The 24,498-nt window shown below is 38.3% G+C and overlaps 1 protein-coding gene across 3 annotated transcripts; it reads right to left on the bottom strand.

Moving 5' to 3' along the window:
- Nucleotides 1-406: 406 nt before the first annotated feature.
- On the bottom strand, nt 407-14,097 carry PCDH18 (protocadherin 18). 3 transcript variants are annotated; one of them, XM_079920895.1, is made up of 4 exons: nt 11,117-14,097; nt 10,231-10,319; nt 9,977-10,140; nt 407-2,355 (listed from the first exon to the last, which is right to left on the bottom strand). In XM_079920895.1, the coding sequence occupies exons 1-4, from the start codon at nt 13,601-13,603 to the stop codon at nt 1,688-1,690; spliced, it is 3,408 nt and encodes a 1,135-aa protein (XP_079777021.1). In that variant the 5' UTR covers nt 13,604-14,097; the 3' UTR covers nt 407-1,687. The 3 variants fall into 3 exon arrangements, with proteins under 3 accessions (XP_079777021.1, XP_079777022.1, XP_079777023.1); XM_079920896.1 differs by having other exon boundaries at nt 10,231-10,316; XM_079920897.1 differs by having other exon boundaries at nt 2,033-2,264.
- Between the last annotated feature and the right edge of the window lie 10,401 nt (nt 14,098-24,498).

Below are 24,498 nucleotides of genomic sequence, written 5' to 3'. Positions count from 1 at the left end.
ATTTCCCTACTACTAAACCGAAGAAGATAATATTTTCACCTCTTGGAAACATTGTAAGGGTACACTTTTTTCCCTGACACAACACAAAATGTTTTGAGAAATAATTTGAGAAATGTTCAAGTGGTTACTATTGATTATTCCTTTTTCTTTACACTTCAAGTGCATTTCAATTCTTTAATCTACTGGAAATGTGGTAGACTGCTTTCATTTCCATTACAGATCTCAAATTCATTCCTTTTCCATTGTGGTTTCTCTTGTTTCCAAGCCAGTTGAATATTCCCTCTCTACTATTCAAAACCCAACTCTGAATTACCCTCTCATGAGGGGTATGCTTCATGCAAAACTTTTGAACATATATGTAGGAACAGGACTCTGATGTATGGACAGTTCTTCAACTTTACTTCAATTTTCCTTTTATTTTCATTGACAGTAAAATTTTCTGGAGAGTACAATCAAGATAATGTATTCATAGAAATAACATTAATAGAAGCTAGGTCATAAATGAGAACAGTCATAATAACAACGATCTCCCTTTCCAAGGCATTCCACACAGAGAGATAACAGCACAATAAATAAAGAATTTGCCGTTTGTCACACAACAAGTAAAACAGACTTGCAATAACAAAAACTGTAAATTTATAAATGTTCTTATACTAAAAATAAAAGCAAAAATATGAGATCATGCACTAGAGACAAAAGCTAAGAGTGAAGAGTTATAGCAAAAAACATTACAAAAAATAAACATGTTCAAGTATTGTGAGAGGAGAGGGGAAGATTCAAATAGAAGAGTTTCAGGATAAATCAATTATATTTACTACCCTGGGAGGGACACCGACATAATTGTTTTTGTCCATTAATACTTTAGGCTATTAAAATACACACTGTTATCCATTTAAAAGACAGATTCCATTTCCTTGGGGCACCTCTCATATTACAAGGATGGAATAAAATTCATTGTTTACCTTGATTATAAATAGATGATAATACTTTAGGAGAAATATTCTCAAGAACAGGTCAGTGTGATGCCCTGGAGTAGCAGGAGCCTGGGAGTGAGAAAACGGATTCTAGTCCTGTTGTTTTACGCCATTGTCTGTGAAAGATACTTCCCAGTCCTGAAATAAAATTTCACCTCATGTTTCAATTTTACGGTAAGAGTTGAACTACCAGAACGAGTAGAGACCAGTAAAAATAATAACAACGACAATAATAAAAGAGTTAAACATTTTTCTTGATGCTTTTTTAAAAAAGTGAAAGAAAAAAGAAGCTGGATCACTTAATAGAACTAAGAATTGAATAATGCTTTAGTGGGATTGTTCCTTCAGCATAACAATTTCTTCCCCAACATAACTAATCTAAGCAGTGCCTTTATACTTTGTGGTTGAATATTATATCAGGTTTGAACAGTGGCTAGTTTCTCTACATGATTAGGAGACGCATGTTTGTCATGGGAGTAAAAAAATAAAATTTGTTAAATTACACATAAATATAAGGTACAAATGTATTTTTAAAATACAGATTAAAATAATCACACTTGCATCGTGTACATACGAAAATACAGTATTTAATATTCAATATACACAGACACATTTATGATAAATGCAACTATGTGGCAATGCCAGTTCTTTCAGGGTTTTCGCTGTCCCCTGTTTCCACAGATATGGAAACAAAAATGCTTTGCTATCATTTCCTAGCTCTGGCGGACATCTTGAAGCAGTTTGTTAATCTCAGCCACTAGCTCACTGGCATCCATGAGTTCATGTTTGCCATCACCGAGGTGGCTGAGCACGTTGTCGAAATCATCCTCTTCATAATTTTCAGGGATCTCCTCCATGGCCGGCAGCCATTTTGAAGAAGGCTGCACACTGGAATGAGTTCCAAGCGGGGGGCCAGAGTTGGTGGTGGGGTTTTGAAAATGCGTACTGGCCGCCCAGGCCGCCACCCCTTGTGGGTAACCCACAGTCTTGGCTGACAAAGGTCCCTTCCGGCGTTCCAGAGAGTTGGATCGATCCATCTCACTGCACTCAGAATAGGTGTCCAGGGAAGGGGGTAAGAGGCGCTGGAACACATTGCTCATTTCCGAGAGCAGAGAGGACGTGCTGGTGTCCCCAGAGTCCTCATCGTTTGGGGAGTCCTTCCCAAAAGTGGAAAAACTCTTCTTCTTCTCACCAGAATCTACTGGCTGGGTGTCATCCTCGAGACTCGGATGCGGATGTTGCTGCTGAGGCTGTGCTGGGAATTCTTCCCCCGGAATGAACATGTTACTCCTATAATCAGAGGAAGGTGAGGGCAGAGGTGGCATCCAGCACTGGTCAGAGTGTCCCAGGACCCTGCACTCTTCCGTGCACAGCCTCATAGCTGTACTCAAGGAAAGCAGTGGGGATTCGTTATTATACTTCGTGTGACTCAAAATAATAGAAAAAATTATCATTTTATTTTTTTAAAACATCGAATAAGACAATTTTAAACTATGACCATGATACTAACCCATTATTATACATATGAGGTGGACTACAGTTACAACTTTGATTTGACTGCTGGTTTTATGAACCTGGGATATATATATATTTTTGTTTCTCAGATAAGCAAAGGAGGGTTATGACTCATGTACTTCTCAGGGATATCGTCTGCTACTCATGTAATGAGAAAATGGATTGGCAACTTACTAATGAAGAAGTTTGGAAAAGAGCTAAGGTGTGGGTGATGAAATATTTGCTGAACATAAACTCTATAAAAACCCAGAGCTGTAAGGGGAAATCCATAACTTTAGAATGCCACCAGATAAACCTTGCATAATACCATTGAGTACCTTCCAGATATTGAGGTCTATCTGACCTATTTTACTTTTAATGGAGGCATTGAGAATATAATAAGCTATCAGGTAATTATACTTATCAATCTCTCTTACAAGTATGCTGGATTATTTATCGACTTGTTCCTTAAAACAGCAGTGCAAATTATCCTCAAATACCAGGCATCTGCAGTTACCCTGTTAAGAAGTCTTTTAGAGGTTTGAAATTCAAAGAGTTGGAAAAGTCATCAAAAGATGAAGAATATGAAAAACCATTGGTTAGTTCTTCCAGATGTTATGATGCACTGTTGGAATGTGAGTGGTTACACTCTTAGAAAATAATCGATGATATGAGAAAAGCAGAAGAATGAAGAGGGTAAAACTCTAAATTTGGCAAATGCGATAACTAAACTACAGAACCACCAAGAAATGTGGAGATGTAAAACATACTCCACAAACCGTCCATCTTTTTCAGTGACAGCTTAGGTCTCTTCAATATCATGACTTCATTTGAGAGCAAATGACCGAATTCAGAAAATGCAAAGTAATTATCTTAGATTTGAATGAAAATTGGATTGATATCAGCCATACTTACATATTCAGAGCTAATTCTGTAGATCTGGCTACTTAAGAAAGATTTCTCTTCCTCCCAAGTTATTGCTTAAAAAAAAGGCTGACTCTTGAACAATGCCAAATCCCTGGTCAGGGGAAGCTAGCTGTCCAGTATGCTTATTGGTGTACCCACAGCACCTGGGAAAGGTCTAAAGTGTCTGCATAGAGTAGGCATTCGCTACATATTTTCTAATCGTCAGGGAAATGCAAATCGAAAAGCACAATAAGCAATCACCTCAAACCAGTTTTCTTACAGGATGGCTGTAATAAAACACAAACCAAAAAACCCAAACAGTAACAAGTGAGGGGGAGGTGAGGAAAACTTGGGAACCCTTGTACACTGTTGTGGGGAATGTAAAATGGTGCAACCACTATGGAAAATAATATGGAGGTTACTCAAAAAATTAAAAAAGAGAACTACCATATGAGCCAGTAATCCCATCTTTGGATATTTATCCAAAAGAATTGAAATCAGCATCTCGAAGAGATATTAGCATTCTTCTGTTCACTACAGCACTGTTCACAATAACCAAGATGTGAAAACAACCTGAATGTCCACTGAATGTTTAATGGAAGTGTAGTATATGCATACAATGGAATATTATTCCACCTTAAAAAAGAAGAAAACTCTCATATGTGATAATGTGGATGAATCTTGAGGACATTAAGCTTAGCGAAATAAGCGAGTCACAGGAGGACACATAACTGCGTGATTCCCTGTATATGAGGCATCTAGAACGGTCAAATTCATAGAATCCAGGAGTGAAATGGTGGTTAACAGGGATTAGGGAGAGGGGGAAATGGGGAATTGCTGATTAACAGGCATGCATTTTCAGTTAAGCAAGATTAAGTTCAAGAGCTCCGCTGTACAACGCTGTACCTGCGGTTAATGATACTGTATTGTACAGTTAAAACTTTGTTAGCAGGGTAGATCCCATATTTAGTGTTCTTATGCCTTAAAACAAAATTTTGGAAAAGATTTATGCACAAAAAAGAAAAGTGAAGAATAAATGTTGCCTTTCAGGAAAGGAGAAGTAAAGGACTTTGTTCAAAGGTGTGGAAGTCACTGCTTTTCATCATTTGAGCCTTGAAGATAATTCTGTCCTTATACCTCATCCATTCTGGGCCTCAATTTTTAATAGAGAAGGGGTAAGTTGAGGGACAAAAATGAGAGCTAGAACTGTGAGAATAAACGTCTGCTTGCCAGGAAGGCTAGAAATTCAAGGTAGGGAAGATGCTGGATAGTGTGAATGCCAATCCCATAGGAATCACAAGGGCATGAGAGAGAGACAGCAATATTGAGAATCCTTGTGTCATTTTGCTATGAAGAAGGGTTAAATTTAAATAAGCAAGAATAAAAAGATGTTTAGATGTGCGGACTTAATGCATTATTACTCTTTGGAAATATTTACCAACTATCGTTGTTCATCATTTAAATGTGGACAAAACCAAAATGTGTTGAAAGTAACTGGAATACCTTCGTAGCAGTGAGGTTTTCTACGTGCTGAAATAACTATCAAAGTGGTAATGAATTTTTTTTTCCTAATTCCCTGAGTCTCTGAATTTGGAAAGAAGACCTGTCCATATTATCTTACTCACATCCTTTTAGAAGGAAGGGGAACAGACCTGATGACACCTCATCATTTGTTTTCTGGTCTTTAATTCTGTGGGAAGGACTTAATTGTTTGATTGGCTTTGTTTTGTTTTAATGTTTAATGACAGGGGGAAAAGGGAAAAATTACACAAGCTTCTAAGAATTCTGAGCATGATCAACTTTCTAGAGAGCTGAACATAATGAAAATAACCATCAGTACCATCTGGGTGATTCAAACAGTTCATATTAAAAATAAATTTGGTCATAGGAGTTTTTAGACAGGGAATGCTATTTTATAACTTCACAGTAAATTAATGGGGCTTTAGTAATAAAAAAGTTAATTAACATAAAATTTTAAAATTCAAAAAATATGAAAAATTGATGAATAAAGACTAATGGAGAGAAGGAGGGCCAAAATAATAGAGATGGAAGAGCAGTGACACAGAAGAGGGCATTTCTTAATTTCATTGGTATTTTCAACCATTTTCCTGAGACTCAACTGTTCGAAATCATCCTCAGTGTACATGTAACTTAGTGCCACAGATGTTCCACACCATATCCAGTGAACCAGAACTTGTTGGCTAGTGGTGCAAGTGGCCAACCTTCCTGTTGCTCCTTGAAAACTCTGTCAGGTGGTTAAATTTCCTCTGGAAAGGGAAAGTCATGGAGAAATAGAGAACTCTTTTTTCCCACAGCATGATGGCCAATTTTGCCCCTGTGCTAGACCTTATAGGTAGGGCAGGAAGCAAGCATGGGACATAAGGAGAAAAACGTATGCCTAACATCTATCAAGCCATTAGTCATTGAGTAATCAATCAATTATCTATTAAGAGCCTGCCATATGTAAAGTGCTATGATAGCTTCCTGCCCTCAAATGGCTTCTGGTATAAGAATAATCAAGTGTTACAAATGAGGTCATAAATGCCCAGTTAAAGTGCCAAACTATACAATGATGAGGGCATGTTAAAAAAAGAAAAAAAAATACGATGTCACTTATATGTGGAATCTAAAAAACTACAACAAACTAGTGAATATAACAAAAAAGAAGCAGACTCACGGAGGTAGAGAACAAGCTAGTGGTTAACAGTGGAGAGGGAAGTGGGGAGAGGCATGATAGGGGTAAGGGATTAAGTGGTACAAACAGGTATAAAATAAATAAGCTACAAGGATATATTGTACAGCACGGGGAATATAGCCAATATTCTATAATAACTGTAAATGGAGTATAACCTTTAAAAATTGTGAATCACTATATTGTACGTCTATAACTTATATAATATTGTACAGCAACTCTACTTCAGTAAAAATAAAATTTAAAAAAAGAAAAGAAAAAAGAGTAGAGGCGGATGCTGAAGTAGTTAAAGAAAGAGCAGCTTGAAACAAACTTTGAGAGATGAATAGAAGACAAAGTGAAGAGAAGCCAGTTTTTCAGGGAGAAAGGTGACATGAGCAAAGGATCGGTGTGTTACTTGAAGAGATGGCTCTGCCTGTTGCAAAAGATAAAAAAAAAAAAAGTTAATAAGCTAGGAGTGGATTTCATTGGCCTTGGAATGCCCAGATAAATAGCTGAATTAGGTGTTTCCAGGCAACAAAAGTCAATTATTGCTTTTGAAACAAAAAGTATAAATTAAAATGTTCTGAAAACGTTGTTCAAGCTGTATGAAAGAAAGATTTGGCAAGGACAGAAGCTACTGGAGAGTGAATATCAATTCATGTGCTGGTACAGAAAACCAGCCATGGAAGAAAGGCCGGAAGTGGGATACCAGCCATGAGAATGATGAGGACATAGAATTAAAGACAAATGTTTGCATTAAGTAATCACAGATGACACAATGATAAAAAAATGGAATGCGCCCAGTCAAGGAGGAGTATCACAAGAACATCCTGGTGCAGCTGACACTTTGGGAAAAGCGAGATTTTGCAAGCGTGTATGTAGTGTTGTGGTTCAAAGTTGACTGAGTAAGGAAGAAAGTATGTTGACAAACGTGAGCCAACAGACAAAAATGTGCGCTGACTTTACTGCTCAGAATGCAGGATCCTCCTGTGGGAATTAATAGCATGAATGACCAGAAATGACCCTGTTGGCAGGCAGAGCACCATAACATAATCTATATTTGATCACAGTCTAATGCAGGAAAAACATTGTTGGAATAAGACACTGAAGTTCTAAAAATATTCATGCTTTAGAAAAACTGTGCTGATTTCTGTTAATGGCATTCAGATGTGGACTTACTTTTTTTACTATTTTTTTTTTCTACTTGGGATAGTTCCTGGGAATATAAAGTTTACAAATCACAAATTTTACACCCTAATGTACCAGCAGAAGCTGCCATGGGGAAGAATAAGCCAGAATATGGGTGATGTATCATCAGAATGTTGTTCATAATTAAGGGATGGTTATCTTTGTACAGATATTTGATTATGCACATTTCTAATAGCCAGCCATGCATAAAGCTTAAGATATTTTATGGATCATTGGAGATTTCCTGGTGCTCTATGCCTCTAGAATACTTTCTACAACACCCCACACAGAGACAGGTTGCTAGTCAGGCAGAAGTGTATGTACTCTGATACAATCTATTGCAGTACATCATACCCCAGCTCTCCCACCACACACACCCAGATTAAGTATGATTGTGTAAATATGGAATTTTTTTGTAAAGAATTATCTATATATTCACTGGTGTTGGTGATAATATAATGGTAAGCCTCTAACTTTGAAAAGAAATGTAACTTAGGAGGAGACTCAAGTTACTCACTAAATAAGACTCACTATTATCTAGAGTTTATCAATGTCTACCTGTTGTTTCCCAGATGTCTTTATTCTTTAACATTTATTTTAATTACTTTAATTCAAGCATTAGGTCACTCTCCTGCCGTAAACATAGCTGGTGGTGGTAACTTTGAAAATATAGGCTAGAGTGAAAGAGGCGTCGTGCCCTTTTTTAAAAAATTAGACCATGATTAGCTATTGAATTATACAATCTCAGAATTATAAAAGGACTTAAGGTATAATTTAGGCTCAGAAATGGCAAGGTTATCTAAGTAGGAGCAGTTATTCTCCTTTTAACTATACTGATAGAATTGTGTCAATGAGTCAACTTTCTACCATTGAAAAAATAACATATATAATGAGATAATTGATATTATACCCATGATGTTATGTTTTATGAAATAATGTAATTTGGGACATCATCTTATTCAAAATTAGGGATCAGTATTCAAAATTAGAGTTCTATCAGGATCACAGAATCATAGGAACTCAGCCCGCTCTTTCATTTCATGGGTAAGATAAAACTGTTTCTCTTTGAGCACGTTGTCTTAGGCCATAGGTATTCCACTAGGTTTTCAAGGATTTCTCTTTAAATGGGTCTAGGGAGTCTATGCATTAAAAAAAGAAAAAGACACCATGGGTGACTGTTAAGTGTCTCGGCTCTCAGTGTACATTGATTATAGCCCTTCATGCCACTAGAAGTCCTTCCCATACATTCATCCTGCCAGAAATGCAGTATCTATTACGGTAATAGCATAATTAGATAAGCAGCATTTAATAGGTTACAGACAGTAGTACTGTAAAACTTTAGAATGTAAGAACATGACATTCAACATACTACAAAAAAATAAAAACCTGTTACTTTATATTATTCTTGATAGATTAGTGTTTAATGAGTAGAGGGATAGGTTCAAATCTCACCTCTATCATGTACAAATTGCTTGATTTTGGATACTTTTTTTTAACCTTTATAAGCTTCAGTTTTCAAATCTAAAAAGAAAATATGAACACTACTGTTATTACCGCCACCATTAATTCCTGTGTCAAAGTGTTGCAAGAGGTTGTTCAGGTATAGAATTCCTCATGGGCCCAGAGTAAGTACTAGGGCGTCGCTGGTAACCACTGCTGCGACTGCTAGGACTAATATTAATACTGCTGCAGCTACTGCCGCCACTACTACTCCAGTTTACGAGAGAGAGAGTTCCTATGTACTGATTTCCACTGAATTTCTCTGGCTCTCTGAAGCTCTCCCATGTCTATTTCCTAAACTCTCTTATTTATCTGTACTTAGACAGCAGTTGTTCCACGGACTCAGCAAGGTAATATAGTTTTGTTCTGCCTTTCTTTCATTTATCACTTCACTTATTCATTTGTCAAGTGACAGTTATTTGATCAACATTCCGTGGAATTTAGAAACATAAGTAGCCAAAGGAATATGTTTCTAAGGGTTGATATATTATTACAGTCTTTAGTGACAGGGTTGCTACAGTGATGCAGTCAGTATTTACTCTGTGGGATCTGAGAGTTTCTACTGCACGATGAGAGAGAAGGGAGTCTAAGGAAAACATAGCTCGTAACTTAATAGGGTCTCCTCCATCTAGCTGTGTAGTTATAAATTCCCCTCTTGGACTTCTGTTCCTCGTCCATTTACAGTGGACATATAAAATGAAAGGTGGCAAAATTATTCCATGCCTACCACCTACAAAGATGCATTCTTTCTCCTATTTTTAGTGATTAAAGTGTACCATTCCCTGGTGTATTTTAATCTCTGATTATGCGAGTTGGTTCCCATCACAGGAAATGTGTCCTCCAAATTATAGTCCAGTTCACCACTAGGCACCAAAACAGGCTCTCTGAATAAAAACAACCACCCAGTAATTTTACAGAGTTGCTCAAGAGTGTCTTATGGCGGTAGTAGATGGGGTAGAGAGAGGAGGGGAGTGGGGTCGTTTTCTCTCCTCCTCTCCCCACTCCTTCCTTCTTGTCCTCTTAAGCTCTCCTGCTTATTCCCTTTCTCTACCAACTGTTTACTATGAATTTTAATTAAACAATTTAAAATTGTTTCAGTCTATGTTCACGGCTAATGGTGTGTGTATTACAGATACTTTAGTGCAAAGAACAAAGGAGAAATAAAAGCACGGGAGAAATTGCTCACTTCACTGGTGTAGTCGATCTGAAAATAAGGATTTATCTATCACCACGCTCTTACCTGCTGGAATTCTTCCATCTGTAAGAAACAGGTCGCTGAATCCTTCGCCCAGCAACCTGTCTATTGGAGAATCTCTCCCCAAATCATAATCACTGTCTCCTGCTTCACTGTCACCACGGCCACTGTCTTTCAAGCTAAATTTGTCCATGTCTTGAAGGGCATATCTAGAAAGAGAAATCAGAGAAAGTATAGTTTTTAGTCTTCAGCATTCGTGTTGTCTGAGACTTAATAGGTAGCACAAGGGAAATTCATACCTATAGCTCCTGGAATATTTGTTTCCTCGAAAACTTGGCCTTGGTTGATATTGTCCCTGGTGAAGCATTGAAAGAAGCTGAGAGACCTGCTGGAAACGAAACAGACAGTACTGATTCCTGGAAACAAATCCCCCAGTACTCAAAAGCTTGAAGCAAGCAAATACAGTTACTCACTAGTTCACGCTAATTATCTAATTCTGTCTTCTAATACTATCTCCGTTTTAAAGATTTACATATGCTGGACTCTGAAGGACCATGTAGCCAGCCACCAAACAGAACTGAAATACAACCCAGAGAAATGTGGATGCTCTTGTACAGCTGACATTCTCTGTTTGAAAGAGGACTCCTTTATAGAAAACTGATTGATTCCTTCTATCTTATAGTTCAGATTCAAGTGATCAGTTATAAAAATGCATGGAAAATGCTGTAAAATACAGTCTAACACATGTAGTTAAAATAATGTCAGAAACGTTTCAAAAGCTGAACAAATACACGTGCACTGAGATGGGATTTTGGAGACCCCAGTTTTTTATTTTTCTTAGAGACCACAACTACTGAGAATATAGCAAGCCTGTTTATTTCTAGCTTGAAGTATCATAATCTGAGGATAAGGGGACTCTAATTAGATAGTCCTTTGCTAGCTTCACATTTACTTTTCAATATTACACATGGTACATGCAAGTAAATTCTTTATGAAAAACTTAAGACAGTATGCAAAAGGTGTGTATACTTGCTATACCTACATAACGTAACTGGTATCCTATTTAATTTGCATATCTTTAGTATTGTTACTTAGTAATGGAAACGTTTAAGAACTAACACACACACAACTTCTGATCACTAACAGCTGACTTTGTCAGTGAATAGGTGGAGGGTATGATCTTACCTCAACAGCAGGGGTGGCATGGGTGAGTTCTAATGAGAAATTCTCTGGCACGTGGTTCGATGAGATTGTCACCAAGCTGTTGAGGGACTGGTGACTGTTGTGACTCTGCCGGCTGCCCATTTGCCCTCTTTCTAAGGTAGGAGATGAAGAAGGAGATGGTCTGTGATGAGATCTGATGGGCAGAGTGCCGTTGACGGTAGGCACCAGTGTGATGTCCCCTTTGTGGATCTGCCTGGAGGGTCTTTTTGGGTGATGCTGGTAAGTTGATTCCGCTACCCTGCAGTTGTAGGATCTAGTGTCTTTCTTTTCTCGGTTACACCTGGTTGCAAACAGCACCATAATAACCAACAACACTGCACAAATTGCTCCTAAGGAAATAATTATAATCATGGAGACATCCAAGGACGCCTGGCTTACTGAGGTCATTGCTGTACTTGTCACAGACTCTGCATATTCAAAGATCATACACTTCAGAAGGACTTTGGTATGCAGCTGAGGATTGCCTTTGTCCTGGATGACAAGTGAGAGCTCCCGTTCTGTGTAGGGAACAGATTCCATGCTGACGTTGGTATGGATGTCACATGATCGTGGATCAATGACAAAGATATTCTCCTCATTACCTGCTACTATGGAGCAGCTGAGTTCAGCATTCACACCAGAGTCTCTGTCCATTGCCCTTATTCTTGTGACATGAAAGCCGCTTTCAGCCCCTTTGGGGATGGAGATTTCTGCGGTATTATTGCGCAGTGCCGGTCCTATAACCACAGGGATGTTGTCATTTTCGTCAATGATGGTGAGCACAACTGTGGTATTGCTTACGAGTTGCTTTGGACTTCCACCGTCTCTTGCTTCGACCACAAAAGTGATCTGACTCACTTCCTCATGATCAAAGATTCTGAGGGCATAGATGGCGCCATTAGATGGGTCAATGGTTACATATGTAGTTATGGAACTTCCCAGGATAAAACTCTCCAGAATGGTATATGTAACTTGCCCATTTTCTCCAAGATCAGGATCTGTGGCTGTAACAGTGGTGATATACGCCCCTGGCGAGTTATTCTCTGAGATTGCAAATTCGTATCGACTTCTCTGGAAGTGGGGCGGATTGTCATTTATATCGTTGATTTGAACAGTAAAATGTTTTACTGTTGAGAGACTGGGTGTCCCCTTGTCCTCAGCGATTACAGTCAAACTGTATTCGGACCTCTTTTCTCTATCCAGCGTGGCATTTGTCAAGATTAAATAATTGTTTTCATAAGTCTTCTGAAGTTTAAAGTGACCATGTCCGTGAAGCCTACAAACTATTTCTCCATTCAGCCCAGAATCCTTGTCCTGAACCCTGACCAAGGCAACAAAGGTGTCAATAGGATCCCCTTCAAAAATATAAGATATTTCTTCTTTTCCAGGGGACATGAGGTTTATGTTAATTTCAGGTTTATTGTCATTAACATCCACAACCTTAATTATAATTTTGCAATGAGCTGGGATTGAATTTGGACCCAAATCCTGAGCCTGAACATCAATCTCATAGGATTTGGTGATTTCATAATCCACTGGCTTGAAAAGAGTCAAATGTCCTCTTTCTGAATCAATCTTAAAAGTCTCTATAATTTTGGGAGACACATGACTGCTGAAGGAATAGACAATTTTCCCATTAGCGCCCTCATCTGGATCAGTGGCATTCAGATCTAGCAGCAAAGTGCCAATGGGGGAGTTTTCTAAGAGCTGTATTATATAAGACTGCTGCTCAAAAGCAGGGCTGTTGTCATTAGAGTCTGAAATGCTGATTTTTAGTATGGATGAGCCAGACCTCTGAGGCACCCCCATGTCCGAGGCGGTGAGCTGAAGCTCATAGCTCGACTTCAGCTCCCGATCCAGCTCTCTAACCACTATGAGTTCTGCATACTTCGCTCCATCCGTCCTAGTCTGAACCTCGATATTAAAGAAATCATTGGCAGAGAGAGAGTACGTGTGGAGGGAGTTTTCCCCAACATCCGGATCAAATGCACTGTCCAAAGGGATCCGCGTCCCAACTGCTGCACTCTCTGATATCTCAATCGGTATGAGAGGTCTTGAAAACTGGGGAGAATTGTCATTAATATCCAGCACTTCAACTTCAATATGGAAAAGCTGCAGATGCTCAGTGGGTAGAGTGATCACATCAAACTCTATGGAACAGTTCAAGTTCTTCTGGCATAGTTGTTCGCGGTCAATTTTTGCCCCTATGCTGATTTCCCCGCTATCCTCGTTGACCACGAGTAGAGGAGAATTTCCCCTTTGCATGGCTCGGAAGCGAACGGTAGAAGGATTAGGTAGCTTAACTAAAACATCAGCCACATCCTCTGATAGTCTTGCAATTACCGATCCAACCCTCTGCTCCTCGTAAATCCTGTATTTCAAATTCTTGCCCAGTACATCGGAGTTGAAAGATACCACCAGGAGTGCAAAAACAAATCTAAAGTGCATTTTAGCATTCATTTGGTACATCGGTCAGTTTTATGAGATTCCTCTCACAGAGCAAGTTAAAACAGCAAAGCAATTCCCTCAGCTTCCTTTGGCAACTTAAAGCTAGGCTACATTTGGTACTCGAAACTTGAAAGCGTCTCTTAATAACACAGCACAGCAATTAACAGCTCGCAAACTTTTGTTTTATACACACCGTGTCACGACTTCCAGATATAATCGGCATGGAGTCCAGTCCTTGCATTTGTGCGGCTGTTTGTCCTCTTGGCAGGCGAAAGAGTGTCACGTCCGCGTTTTCCCCCTTGTGCAGTCGGCGTCCATCTATCGCAGGGCGCCGGCGGAGGCTGCAGTGGCTCTTTCCCCAGCGATTCTTTCTCCTTTTCTCCGCTCGGCTGCAGACCAAGCGCCCGTGATTGCTGACTCCAGTCTAAGATCTGTACAACTTCACTTCAACTCAGACAAAGCTCTCTTGCCCCGCGTGCGTTGAATCGCTTCCAGCCAATCAGCGTGCTTCCAAATCAGAAGCCGATGGAGTCCGCAAAGGGAAGGCAGGGCGGATGGGTGGGAGAGGGAGGGAGACGGAGCGAGACGAAGGAGGAGGGTCCGAGAGGCTCCCTCCCTCCACCCCTCCCCTCCCCTGCCCCCCTCCGTCCCCCGCGTTCACTTTCTCTGAGCGTGCCACGACAAAGGAGAGACAAATTACAGAAGACAAACTTTAAATCAACTTCTGGTCGCCTTTATTTATATGGCATTTTAAATTGGCCTGGTTTTCTTAATTGCCCTTTCTTCTTCCACAAACATGCAATCATCTTGCTTTTCATAGTCCTTAAGTACTGGTTTAACTTAAAATACCTCTAAGTGCATTTTGTTGGTGGAGGAATTTAATAAAATGTGAAAACTTGCTTCTAATTATGCTTCTCAGCCCGCCTCCTTCCCCTCCCCCTCTGTAAATACTTGGGGCTTTCTCCTGTGAGCACAAGCAGATTTTCTTGGGGCTCTGTTTTAAAGAGCAGAACAAGAAAAGAGGTTTCATTTTCTGTTTTTCTTTCATCTTTATTCCTTGAAGATAAGAAAGGGGCTATTTTCCACTCTTGATTTCTCTTAATTAGCAAGATTTAAAGGAACACCAAAGCATTTGAAACTAATTAACAATATAGTTCTACCTCATAACACTTCCTTCCTAGAGTTTGGGCAAAATTGGCTATGATGTTTCTTTGTCCTGTACTTCAAAAAATCCTATTTGCCTTTGGTAACAGACATTTCATGCTGTAGCGTGTCAATTTCTACCATAAGGTACTATCGATCCGTGGTGAGTCTTCACGATGGATACTTGGGGGGACATGGATTCGGTAGTTTACAAGACAGATTTTTATGATATATGTATTCTGTATGAAAACACTTTTAGGATATGTATTTTAAAAACCCAAAGCTTGTTTACATTGAAGAATAAAATGCCTGAGCTGAAAATTGCATTTTGTGTGCCTCAAAATGCTAAGGAAATATCATGGGAGGTTTGTGCTCTACCCAGGTCACAGAAACCGATATGTTAGTCTTATTTGAAAATGTGATTATTTATGATGTTCTTTCTGCTCTGCAGTTCCCTTTAAGTTTATCATCATGGCTCTTTCCTTGCTGCTTTTTTTCATACCTCTTGCATTATTCCTCAGCTGTCTTCATCCACTTGCATATTTGCTCTTTCACATAATCTCACTGTCACTTTTTTTCCATTTAGTTTCTCCCACTCTCTCTTTTGCCCCCAGAAACATATAAAAAAAAAAGTAATTTTCTGATTTTTCCACTTTGCTTACTCTCGGCAGAGCTCAGCTAAAGTAACTAAGATGGTTCTTTCCAAAAAAGAAAGCAGAGGAGTCGGAGTCGTAGCGTAACCTCTCCTTCTTTTTTAGGCATTCAAAAGCATTTTATAAGCCATTGTCTCCCCCCACACACCCCCAGAAACTAGTGCTGTGTGGCAAATTGTGCAGAATAGAAATGCCTATAATGTGTGTATTTAGTACTGGGTCACGCTGATGAACATTCTGCCCCCATGCATAAACTGTTTCGCAAGTTTGTAGCCCTTTCAAATTGCTGATCCCCAAACCCTATAGGCAAACTGGGAAAACTACCACAAGCAACTGGGATTTTAGAAACCCATAGCCATCCGGCATAGACCTCTCACGATCTGAGCCAAAAATTGTATCGATTCAGGCTTTAGTGAACCCCTTTGCAAACACCAAAAGAGCAAAGAAAGGAATTAGTGACTATTCGAAGTAGGGGTGAGAATTCAAAGGTAATCTAATTCCATTAGTTCTAGGAGAGTTTTCTTTGTGGATTTGCTAAGTCTACCCCCCAAAACCCCAAGAGCAATGGATTTGATTACCTTAATGTGAAAGACATCTTCCCCTATGCGTAAAAAGTAAAAATATCTTTAAAATCTTTCATTTATTTCTGACAGTGAGCTTGAACAGAATTAATTATTGTGAAAAAGAGCTTCAGAAGTAACTTACTGAAATATTTAAAATAGGTTGTAAATTAATGTAAACTCATAAGGAATGTGTTTCCATGAGGAAATCATTAAAGAACTTTGAATCCTTTCATGCGGAAGGGCTTTTCTCGCTTGCTCTGTCATCCTTACCAAATATTGCTTCATTTTCAGCTGGCCAGTCTCTCCCTGAGGAATCATATATGCCTGCATGATAGTATTTTGCTCTTGATTTCTCCTTAATATATACTACTCTGGTTTCTCAAACTTGTTTTCAAAAAGTACAGAATAGAAACTAAATCTTTCCTTCGAACTTTTGATTAGTTCCAGCAATTCAAAATGTCCTTATTTGGTAGCTCTGAACAGAAAATACTAAAAAAAAACTGTCTTCCATATCACTTGGTGTTTGTGAGAGGGTTTGTATCAGGAGAGAAAAAAAGGATAAACTTCTGTTAGTTGTTATCTAACAATGATTGGATTGAACTTTCTTCTGGAATTTTACAAAGTCATGAAGAAGGGGTAGACCCTCTAAAACAACTTCTTAGACATCTTACTGAAGAAGCAGTGATGGTATGTTCCTTAAAATCTGTCCACCTTTGATATGGCAGCCTTTGTTGACCAGAAGGAGGTGGCTTCTCCTCTTGAGGACTATGGCACTCTAGGTGATGATACGTACTGAACTCCTGGAGGAGAATCTCAGCTGCTTCCTTCCTGTTGTGCATATTTTATTCACGAATCTCCTTTTGCCACGTCAGCCCAAGTTGGCTGAAAATTGCTAAACTTAGAGAAAAGATACTAGCTGGCATATGCAATATATCCTGTCACCTCTAATAACACTTTTATTGTGCCATTTATTGTGATTGCTTTTGTTTTAAAGAAAACAAAGCTTTATAGTTCTAAATTTTTATTGTTTTCTTTCCTACTGAGGAGGAAAGGAAATGTAAGACTCAGTTGTAAAGCTTGTGTTATCTCTACTACATGAAGGATAGTGACTTTTTTGGTACCGGAGTACAAAATTACAGTCACTAAAATTTCTTACAAGCAGATGTGAATTTTGTTTAAAAATTCTTAGTTATTAATTTGTACTAATATGGGATCTCAGAATCTTCTTGCAGATTGACATACAATCATAACCTTTCTCATAGCATTTGTTGTGAGATGTCTTATAGGAGGAACTCATGGTCTTGCTTGACACCAAATGGCTGCAACAAGCCTGAATAATTACTCTACCATGTATCTTCGGAAATTAGATAAGAGCAAGAGCTTTACCAGACAAAAGTTGGTAAAGTTAAGAAATCTCAGTACTCTGGAACTGTTTAAGATAAAAAAAAAAACACTTGACTTTTTACAGAGACCAACACATGTACAAATGCAGGTACCACCAGTTGGTAGCTGTGTAATCCTGAACAAATTATTTACCTTCTCTGCATCTGCCCAGTCCTGTGGGAATAATCATTATTTACTATAAAGAATTCTTGTAAGAATTTAAAAATTGCTTTCTATAGAGGCTGGCCCAGAGTAAACATACAGCAAAGGTTAGTTTCCTTTTCTTAGCCTCTGTGTGTCTGTTTTCTTCCTAACATCCATTCAAGAGAGAAAAAAAAAAAAAAAACATAAATTATAACCACAGTCCTTGTTCCTTTGCAAGCTTTTGGTTTAAATGCTTGTATAATTTTATGCTGGAAAGATGAAGCTCTCTGCATTTTTGATTTATGAAGGTCACTTGTGAACCATAATTGACAAAACTAGCGGTACTGATCTATGGTGATCTTGAAAACGTACTGGTTCACGGAATAAAATTCCACAAGATCCATTAAATATACTTAAGTATACCTCCAGCCCCTAAACCATGGAAGCGTATCTAATACAGTTAAAAGAAGTCTATCAGGTGCTTAAGTATCTTGTATATTTGGTAGGATACACATCTAGTATTGCCTGTTATCAAATCATTTGTGATAAGCAGTGTCTTTTTTTTTTTTTTTTAATGTCATGTCACAGAATACTGCTAGGACAGCAGGATGTAATTTGATAGGATGTCTTGTCAATGACAAGGGAAGATAAAAATTCTCAAATAAGATTTTAATTTAAAAAGCACTATTGGATACCGGAAACGTTGTAAATCAACTATACTTTAATTAAAAAAATAAAAATTAAAAAAACACTATTAGGCCTTTTGTCAGGCATATTACATCTCTTCGTGTTGACCTCCCTGTATTCCATTTACTAATCTATTCAAGAATATGCTCTATAAAATCGCGAAACAGTGTGAACTCTTTATTGGGACAGAGTTATCAACATAAGATCTAGGGCTGGGAAATGAGAATGGATCCCACATTATCCTGAGGCTTGTAGAACAGAAATAGATTTTAGGAGAATTCTGATCAAAACAATGGGATAAATGCCCACAGGAGGGCCACACACCTGGAGTCATAGCTTTGCAGTCATAGCATCGGTGGGAGGCCAAGAGGAGATGGAGTCTATGAAATGCAGTGACAGCTGCTAGGCCAATTTTGTCTGAGTGGGCAATCAGTATTGGGATGTCCTGCCAAAGGTAGAGTGCCAAGTTCCAGCAGATGACTTAAGGGCTGGCGACAGGCGATCAGCTGGGTCCAGATGCTAGGTATATAGGTAAGCTGCCATTCATTTTAGGACTTCAAGCCTTCTGAGGCAGACAGGTTATGAAATTCGATATTAACACGGAGAGAACAAGACCTAAGATCCAGCATTCTGAAAATGGGCATATACTGGAAGCCTCGTCAAAATTTGGGAAGGATCACAGAGTTAAACTAGATGGCAGCAAAGTTGGCTTATGAGTCTCTTAAATTTCCTTCTCATCAGGACAGTATCCTGAGGCAGAAACTGAGCCTACAAATTATGTTCCACAAGTTGCTGCTGAGAAGATTTGAGGGCCTCAGGGGGAGGGCCAGCCCTTAAGTCAGTTGAGTCTGACTTCTTAGTTTAAAGCATTACTGTACAGTGTATGGTCCATAGAGCAGCAGCCTGGGCATTATCTGGAAGTTTGTTAGAAAGGCTGAATCTCAGCCAGCACCCCAGACCTACTCAAACAGATTCTGCATTTTAATAAGATCCTAGGCTGATTCCTGTGCACATTAAAAGTTTGCAACGCAATTCTACGAAGAGTAATCTATTGTCCGAAGTGGTCAAAACCCTGACATAATGGTTCTCACGTCCTATGTGCTGTGAGATTTTGCTCCTCCAAGGAGTTTAGACAATTGGCATGTGGTGAAGGTTACCATAGAAAGGGCCAAGGCTGAGATTCCATTTATTCAAGAATATAAGTAGAAGGGATATAAGAAAACTTCTCTGTTCAGTTAAATTCATAGAAAAAGAGAGAACCGAGCTTCTCTCTGGATCCAGTGTTTGTTTTTTTTTTTTTTTTTTTTGCAGTACGCGGGCCTCTCGCTGTTGTGGCCTCTCCCGCTGCGGAGCACAGGCTCCGGACACGCAGGCTCAGCGGCCATGGCTCACGGGCGCAGCCGCTCCGCGGCATGTGGGATCCTCCCGGAGCGGGGCACAAACCCGTGTCCCCTGCATCGGCAGGCGGACTCTCAACCACTGCGCCGCCAGGGAAGCCCGGCATCCAGTGTTTTATACCAGTTACTCTCGTCCTCATCTATTTAGACAGTACATTTTTCATTTGGGAGGGAAATGCTTTTCAAAAAAAGAGATCTAATTCTTTTTGAAGAGCTATTTCTGAAGGCAAAAATATTTCCAATGTCAACATATATATGTATATTGGTACATATGTATATGGTTAGGAATCTCTGAGTGTTTTGCATCTGTCAAGTATACATAAATGGCACATTTGCTTTCTGTTTTCTTCATGCCAATCTTCCTTCATTACTCAGTGGTATGGGAAAGCAAATCTTCAGTACACTGTTTATTTATCCTTCACTATTTCTAGCTCAAGATAAAGAAATTGAAGTGAGACAAAAAGTTTATTGCCAGTGCTTAAATCTTTTGTGTTCATATTAAAATCCATTGCACATGTAATACTTCTGAGTGTTCCTAATAAATATCTAATTCATCCAACCATTTTTTTTCCAACTAAGAGTATCCCCCTCTGCATAGACTGGTGTCTACTCTTAAGAAAACGTTTCTAAAAGTATAAAGGAGAACTAAAATGACTTAGAAGTATTAACATCCTCTTAAATAATGAAAATCAAATCCATGCTATTTTAGGATATATAAAGCTTTTTGAAAGGAGGTTTTAATATAGTATCTATTACCATCAAAATTATAAAATAATATCTATTACCATCAAAATTGTAAAAAAACTGTTAGTAAATATGGCTAGCTTAATTGCAGCTCCAATGTCCCGTTTTTTATTCACTTAGAATTTGTGAGAAATTATTCACTTCACAGTTACCATCCACCAGTTGAATCACTTTTAGAAGGAGCGATCTAGGATCTGTAGTGCAGCAAGAGCAAAGTTATCAAATTGAGGGATGTTTAATTTCACAAGGAAAAGGCAAAGTTCAAGGTATTGTCAAATAGCACTGTTTGTCAAGAATAATTAAAATTTCGTAAAATAGAGAAAATCAGTGATTAATAAATTTAGACCATGTAGCAGATACCTAGCTATATAGGTGGTCCCTGGAAATGTGTGTACTTCTGATTCCTTTATAACCTATAAAAGAAACGAACAGTTTGTACATACATTTTACATAATAAATGTCTGAATGTATGTCAGTTATACAGAAAATGTTACAGTTGGAACAAAACTGAGGAAATGTGCTAGGCTTTCATTGAATATGATGCCTAGTTTCTATTAGGCACATAGCAGGCTACCATTTGTGACAACATGGTGCCTCTTTATTATCCTCTAGCATTTATTTTGAATTTGGATAAATTAATTATAATAAATTAGCCAATTATAGTCAATATTCTTTATCCACAGGAAGTTAATTTCCAAAGAAGATTCTCTTTTAAACAGTAAAACGTCTTAAAAAGATCTGCCTGAAAACAGTAAAACATTTTAGAAAGTATCTACTCCAAAATGTAATTAAGAGGGCAGATTTAAGAGTTTAAGAGAATGAGTTAGTCATAAAAAATACTATAAAATATTTTAGATATAAAAATATCTAAAATAGTCATATCTCACATGGAAATTAAATGTCAAGGTCTTGGGACATAATAAAAATAATGGTAATAGTTATTGACCACTACTATGTACCAAGTGCTTTATATATATTTCCTCATTTAATTCTTACTGTAATCTTAATAATGAAATGTTTATAATTCCTAGAAACATGTGGGATACAAGTAATAGAACCCAAGCAAAGTGTCAACAGGAAGGAGTTTATTATCTCAAAACACAAGATGTACAGAGATAGGACACTTCTGACATTGAATAATTAAGCATCTCAGTAATGCCATCATTGAACCATGTTTCTCCTATCTTTCTCTTGAATCTTGAATGTACTGCCTTATCCTTCGTGACATGGGTTCCTTCACTTTCCCAAGATGGCTGTTACAATTCTAGGAAATGTCTTCCCACTCAGCTGAATGTAGAGTTACAAAAAGGTAGTATTTTCTTTATAGAGTCTTTTTCATCAAGGAAGAAAATATATTCCAGGAGCCTTCCAGTGATATCCTCTTAAAGCTCTTTTCAGATTTGTGTCCCATGATGATACTTGAATTTCTAGCAAGGAGAGGGGAATTGTCATGATTGGCCTAGACTAACAAAATTTTAGCCCTGGGGTCCAGGAATAGCTCCTTCAGTTTATATAAAGTGCTAAAATATTGGGATTCAGTTAACAGAGTGGAGGAGGGAGTGGCTGTTGCGTGGAGAGCAGGTATTGTCTGCCACATTAATCCTAGAACCATTTTATGGTAAAGAAAGTTTAAGTAAGTTTTTACACAGCTAATACATAGTTGATATTGAATTTGTATGTTTGTATCTGCATCCAAAATCTACTTCTGATATAGTAATAATTACTTGTTTCTTAGATGTTAAATGAAAAAGTCTGTCCCATTTTTGAATTCTTCCTTTTTTTTCAAAACAATGAAGCTGTGGGGAAAGATATCAGTACCCATCAAAGTGAATTATCTCATGGAAAAGTATTGTAATCCTTGCAATAACGAAAAAATCATCACTGTTTTGTCCTTTGGATGGTATCCTTGAAAATTATTAATGCTACAAGATTAATTGAAGCGATTCTTGGGCAAAGCTGGGAAAAATGGAGGAGGTAAAGAAAGGTAGAGGTAATATTCTTCCGACTCTAAATATCCCAGGTATCCGGGTTTCTCTGAAACCAGGCTCATCTAGAAAGGAACACAATTCAATCATTTGTAGATTAAAACATGAAACTAGAAAGTCTGGGAAACTGAGAAAAGGCGAGTAGCCATTCAGATTCTTGTTTATGTTATAATCAGAAATATTCCAGTGCTTGAGCAAAAGCCAACCAGGGGACTGACACAAGGGAGAAGCATAATGTGGTACAAGAGAAACTGACCTGAGATCAAAGGAACCCACTTCCCACGCAAGGCCTCTTCGATGTTGCACCATTGGTCATAACATCACCAGTCTTCCCAGTGATAAGTCACTCTCTGCAAATATTTTCTTGTGTAAAGGGTAGAATCCTAAATTCAGGAGGAAGACATAAAACTGCACCTGGATATCCTGCTTACATTGAGTACGCAAGAGTATATTATTTATTTTGACAAACGTTTCTAGAAACTCTGCTTTCTGTTGTGAGCCTATATGAAAGACACTAACATTCCTGGCAAAGAAAGTAACATCATTTAAGGCAAGAAAATGTGCTTTATCTTTCTCAGCCAAAAGTATTGAACTTAACCATCTAAATAAATAAAAACAATAAAAACCTTTCTTTAAATTTTAAGAAGCCTATATAGACTGCCCATCATTAAGTCTGCACAGAAGGTCTGAATTTCTAACATTAAATTAAATAATAAAATAAGATGCACTTTTTCCACAACTCCCAATACAACTTTGCTTAGACAAAATGGCTGTGCATTTCTGTTTTAATGTGTTCTTCCAGTAATAGAAATACAAGAAAGCAAATCTCGATACCCAACCCTCCCCCTGCATTTTTATGCAGAGCAGTTCACCAAAGCACGGTGAAATTGTTTTAGAATGGTTTTGCTGGATAATATTAAACTTATAGAAATCCCCGCTTTGCAAAAAAAAAAAAAAAAAAAAGTAAATATATTTGAGATTTTTTCAGAAATAATCAGCAATTACAACATTTGCTGTGGGTCTTTCTGTTTTGCTGGAACTCTACAGTGTTTTAAATTCAAAAGGTTTCTGCTAGCCTTGGATTATGATTATTATGCAGGAGCAGATCCCAGTATAAACAGCTTGCTTGGCATTTACATATTGCTCCCACATGCTTCCATCTCTGACTTCTCAGTAAATCAGAAGCACATATTTTATTATTATGAAAAGAACACAATTTTTTATTTACTATAGAATCTTGGATCTTTACAAACAGAAAAATCTAGTACCATAGAGCTTATGCAATCCAAAACCTGCACTGATAACAATGAAATCAACTTACAAAGCATACAGATATTTCTAACTCAAATCTGTATGACTAATGCAAGATCATCAAAGGCTGTCTACAATGGATTCAGAAATTCCAGCCTAACTAATTGCTTTTATAATAATGAGGGTCAACCAGCTGAACAAAAAGTGAGAAGTGAAGCAGCTTTTATTTAACCCGAACAGAGACACCTGAGCCTGTCTTCTAGGGCAGGATAAACATGACAGATCTACCATATCTGCAGTCGCCATTGAAACTAACCCTATTTTCCAGTACTAGAAATAGACCCCCTTTTCTCTACAAGGAATATAATACCAAGATTTCTGAAAACGTCCTCAGAAGTAAAGGTAACGGGCTTCCCTGGTGGCGCAGTGGTTGAGAGTCCACCTGCCGATGCAGGGGACACAGGTTCGTGCCCCGGTCCGAGGAAGATCCCACGTGCCGTGGAGCAGCTGGGCCCGTGAGCCATGGCCGCTGAGCCTGCACGTCTGGAGCCTGTGCTCCGCAACGGGAGAGGCCACAACAGTGAGAGGCCCGCGTACTGGAAAAAAAAAAAAAAAAGTAAAGGTAGCTAATATATAATAGAATTTCTCACAGTTTCATACCATTTTACTGTCCTCAGGGAGAGCCCTAAACTGCCATATGGAAAACACTGCTCCACAAACCTAAATGCCCAGTATGTGAGGGTCTCTTCTAATTTTGCTTGTCTCTATTGTGATCATTCATTTTTCTAAGGTAGGGCATTCTGGACTTCCCAGTCTTAGACATTTAAAAAAATACAATTACTGCATCATCAGTAAAATTCTAACTCGATAAAGACACATCATTCACAGGGCATTCTGGCTGAGACCATTCAAAAGATCAAGAGTTTTTATGTTTATTTAGAAAGATTTTTACTTTTTACTTAGAAA

This window comes from Stenella coeruleoalba (genome assembly GCF_951394435.1).
Source record: "Stenella coeruleoalba genome assembly, chromosome: 4".
In the NCBI taxonomy this organism is placed as follows: domain Eukaryota; kingdom Metazoa; phylum Chordata; class Mammalia; order Artiodactyla; family Delphinidae; genus Stenella; species Stenella coeruleoalba.
Note: the sequence above shows the minus strand (reverse complement) of the source record. Positions and strands in the feature narration are given on the sequence as shown.

Bases quoted from the DNA above. Each gene is read 5' to 3' on its own strand.
- PCDH18 (XM_079920895.1), bottom strand. From the start codon at position 13,603: ATGTACCAAATGAATGCTAAAATGCACTTTAGATTTGTTTTTGCACTC. The intron at 10,320-11,116 runs GTAAGATCATAC...TTTCGTTTCCAG, and splicing joins ATGCCACCCCTGCTGTTGAG to CAGGTCTCTCAGCTTCTTTC. The intron at 10,141-10,230 runs GTATGAATTTCC...TTCTCTTTCTAG, and splicing joins AAATATTCCAGGAGCTATAG to ATATGCCCTTCAAGACATGG.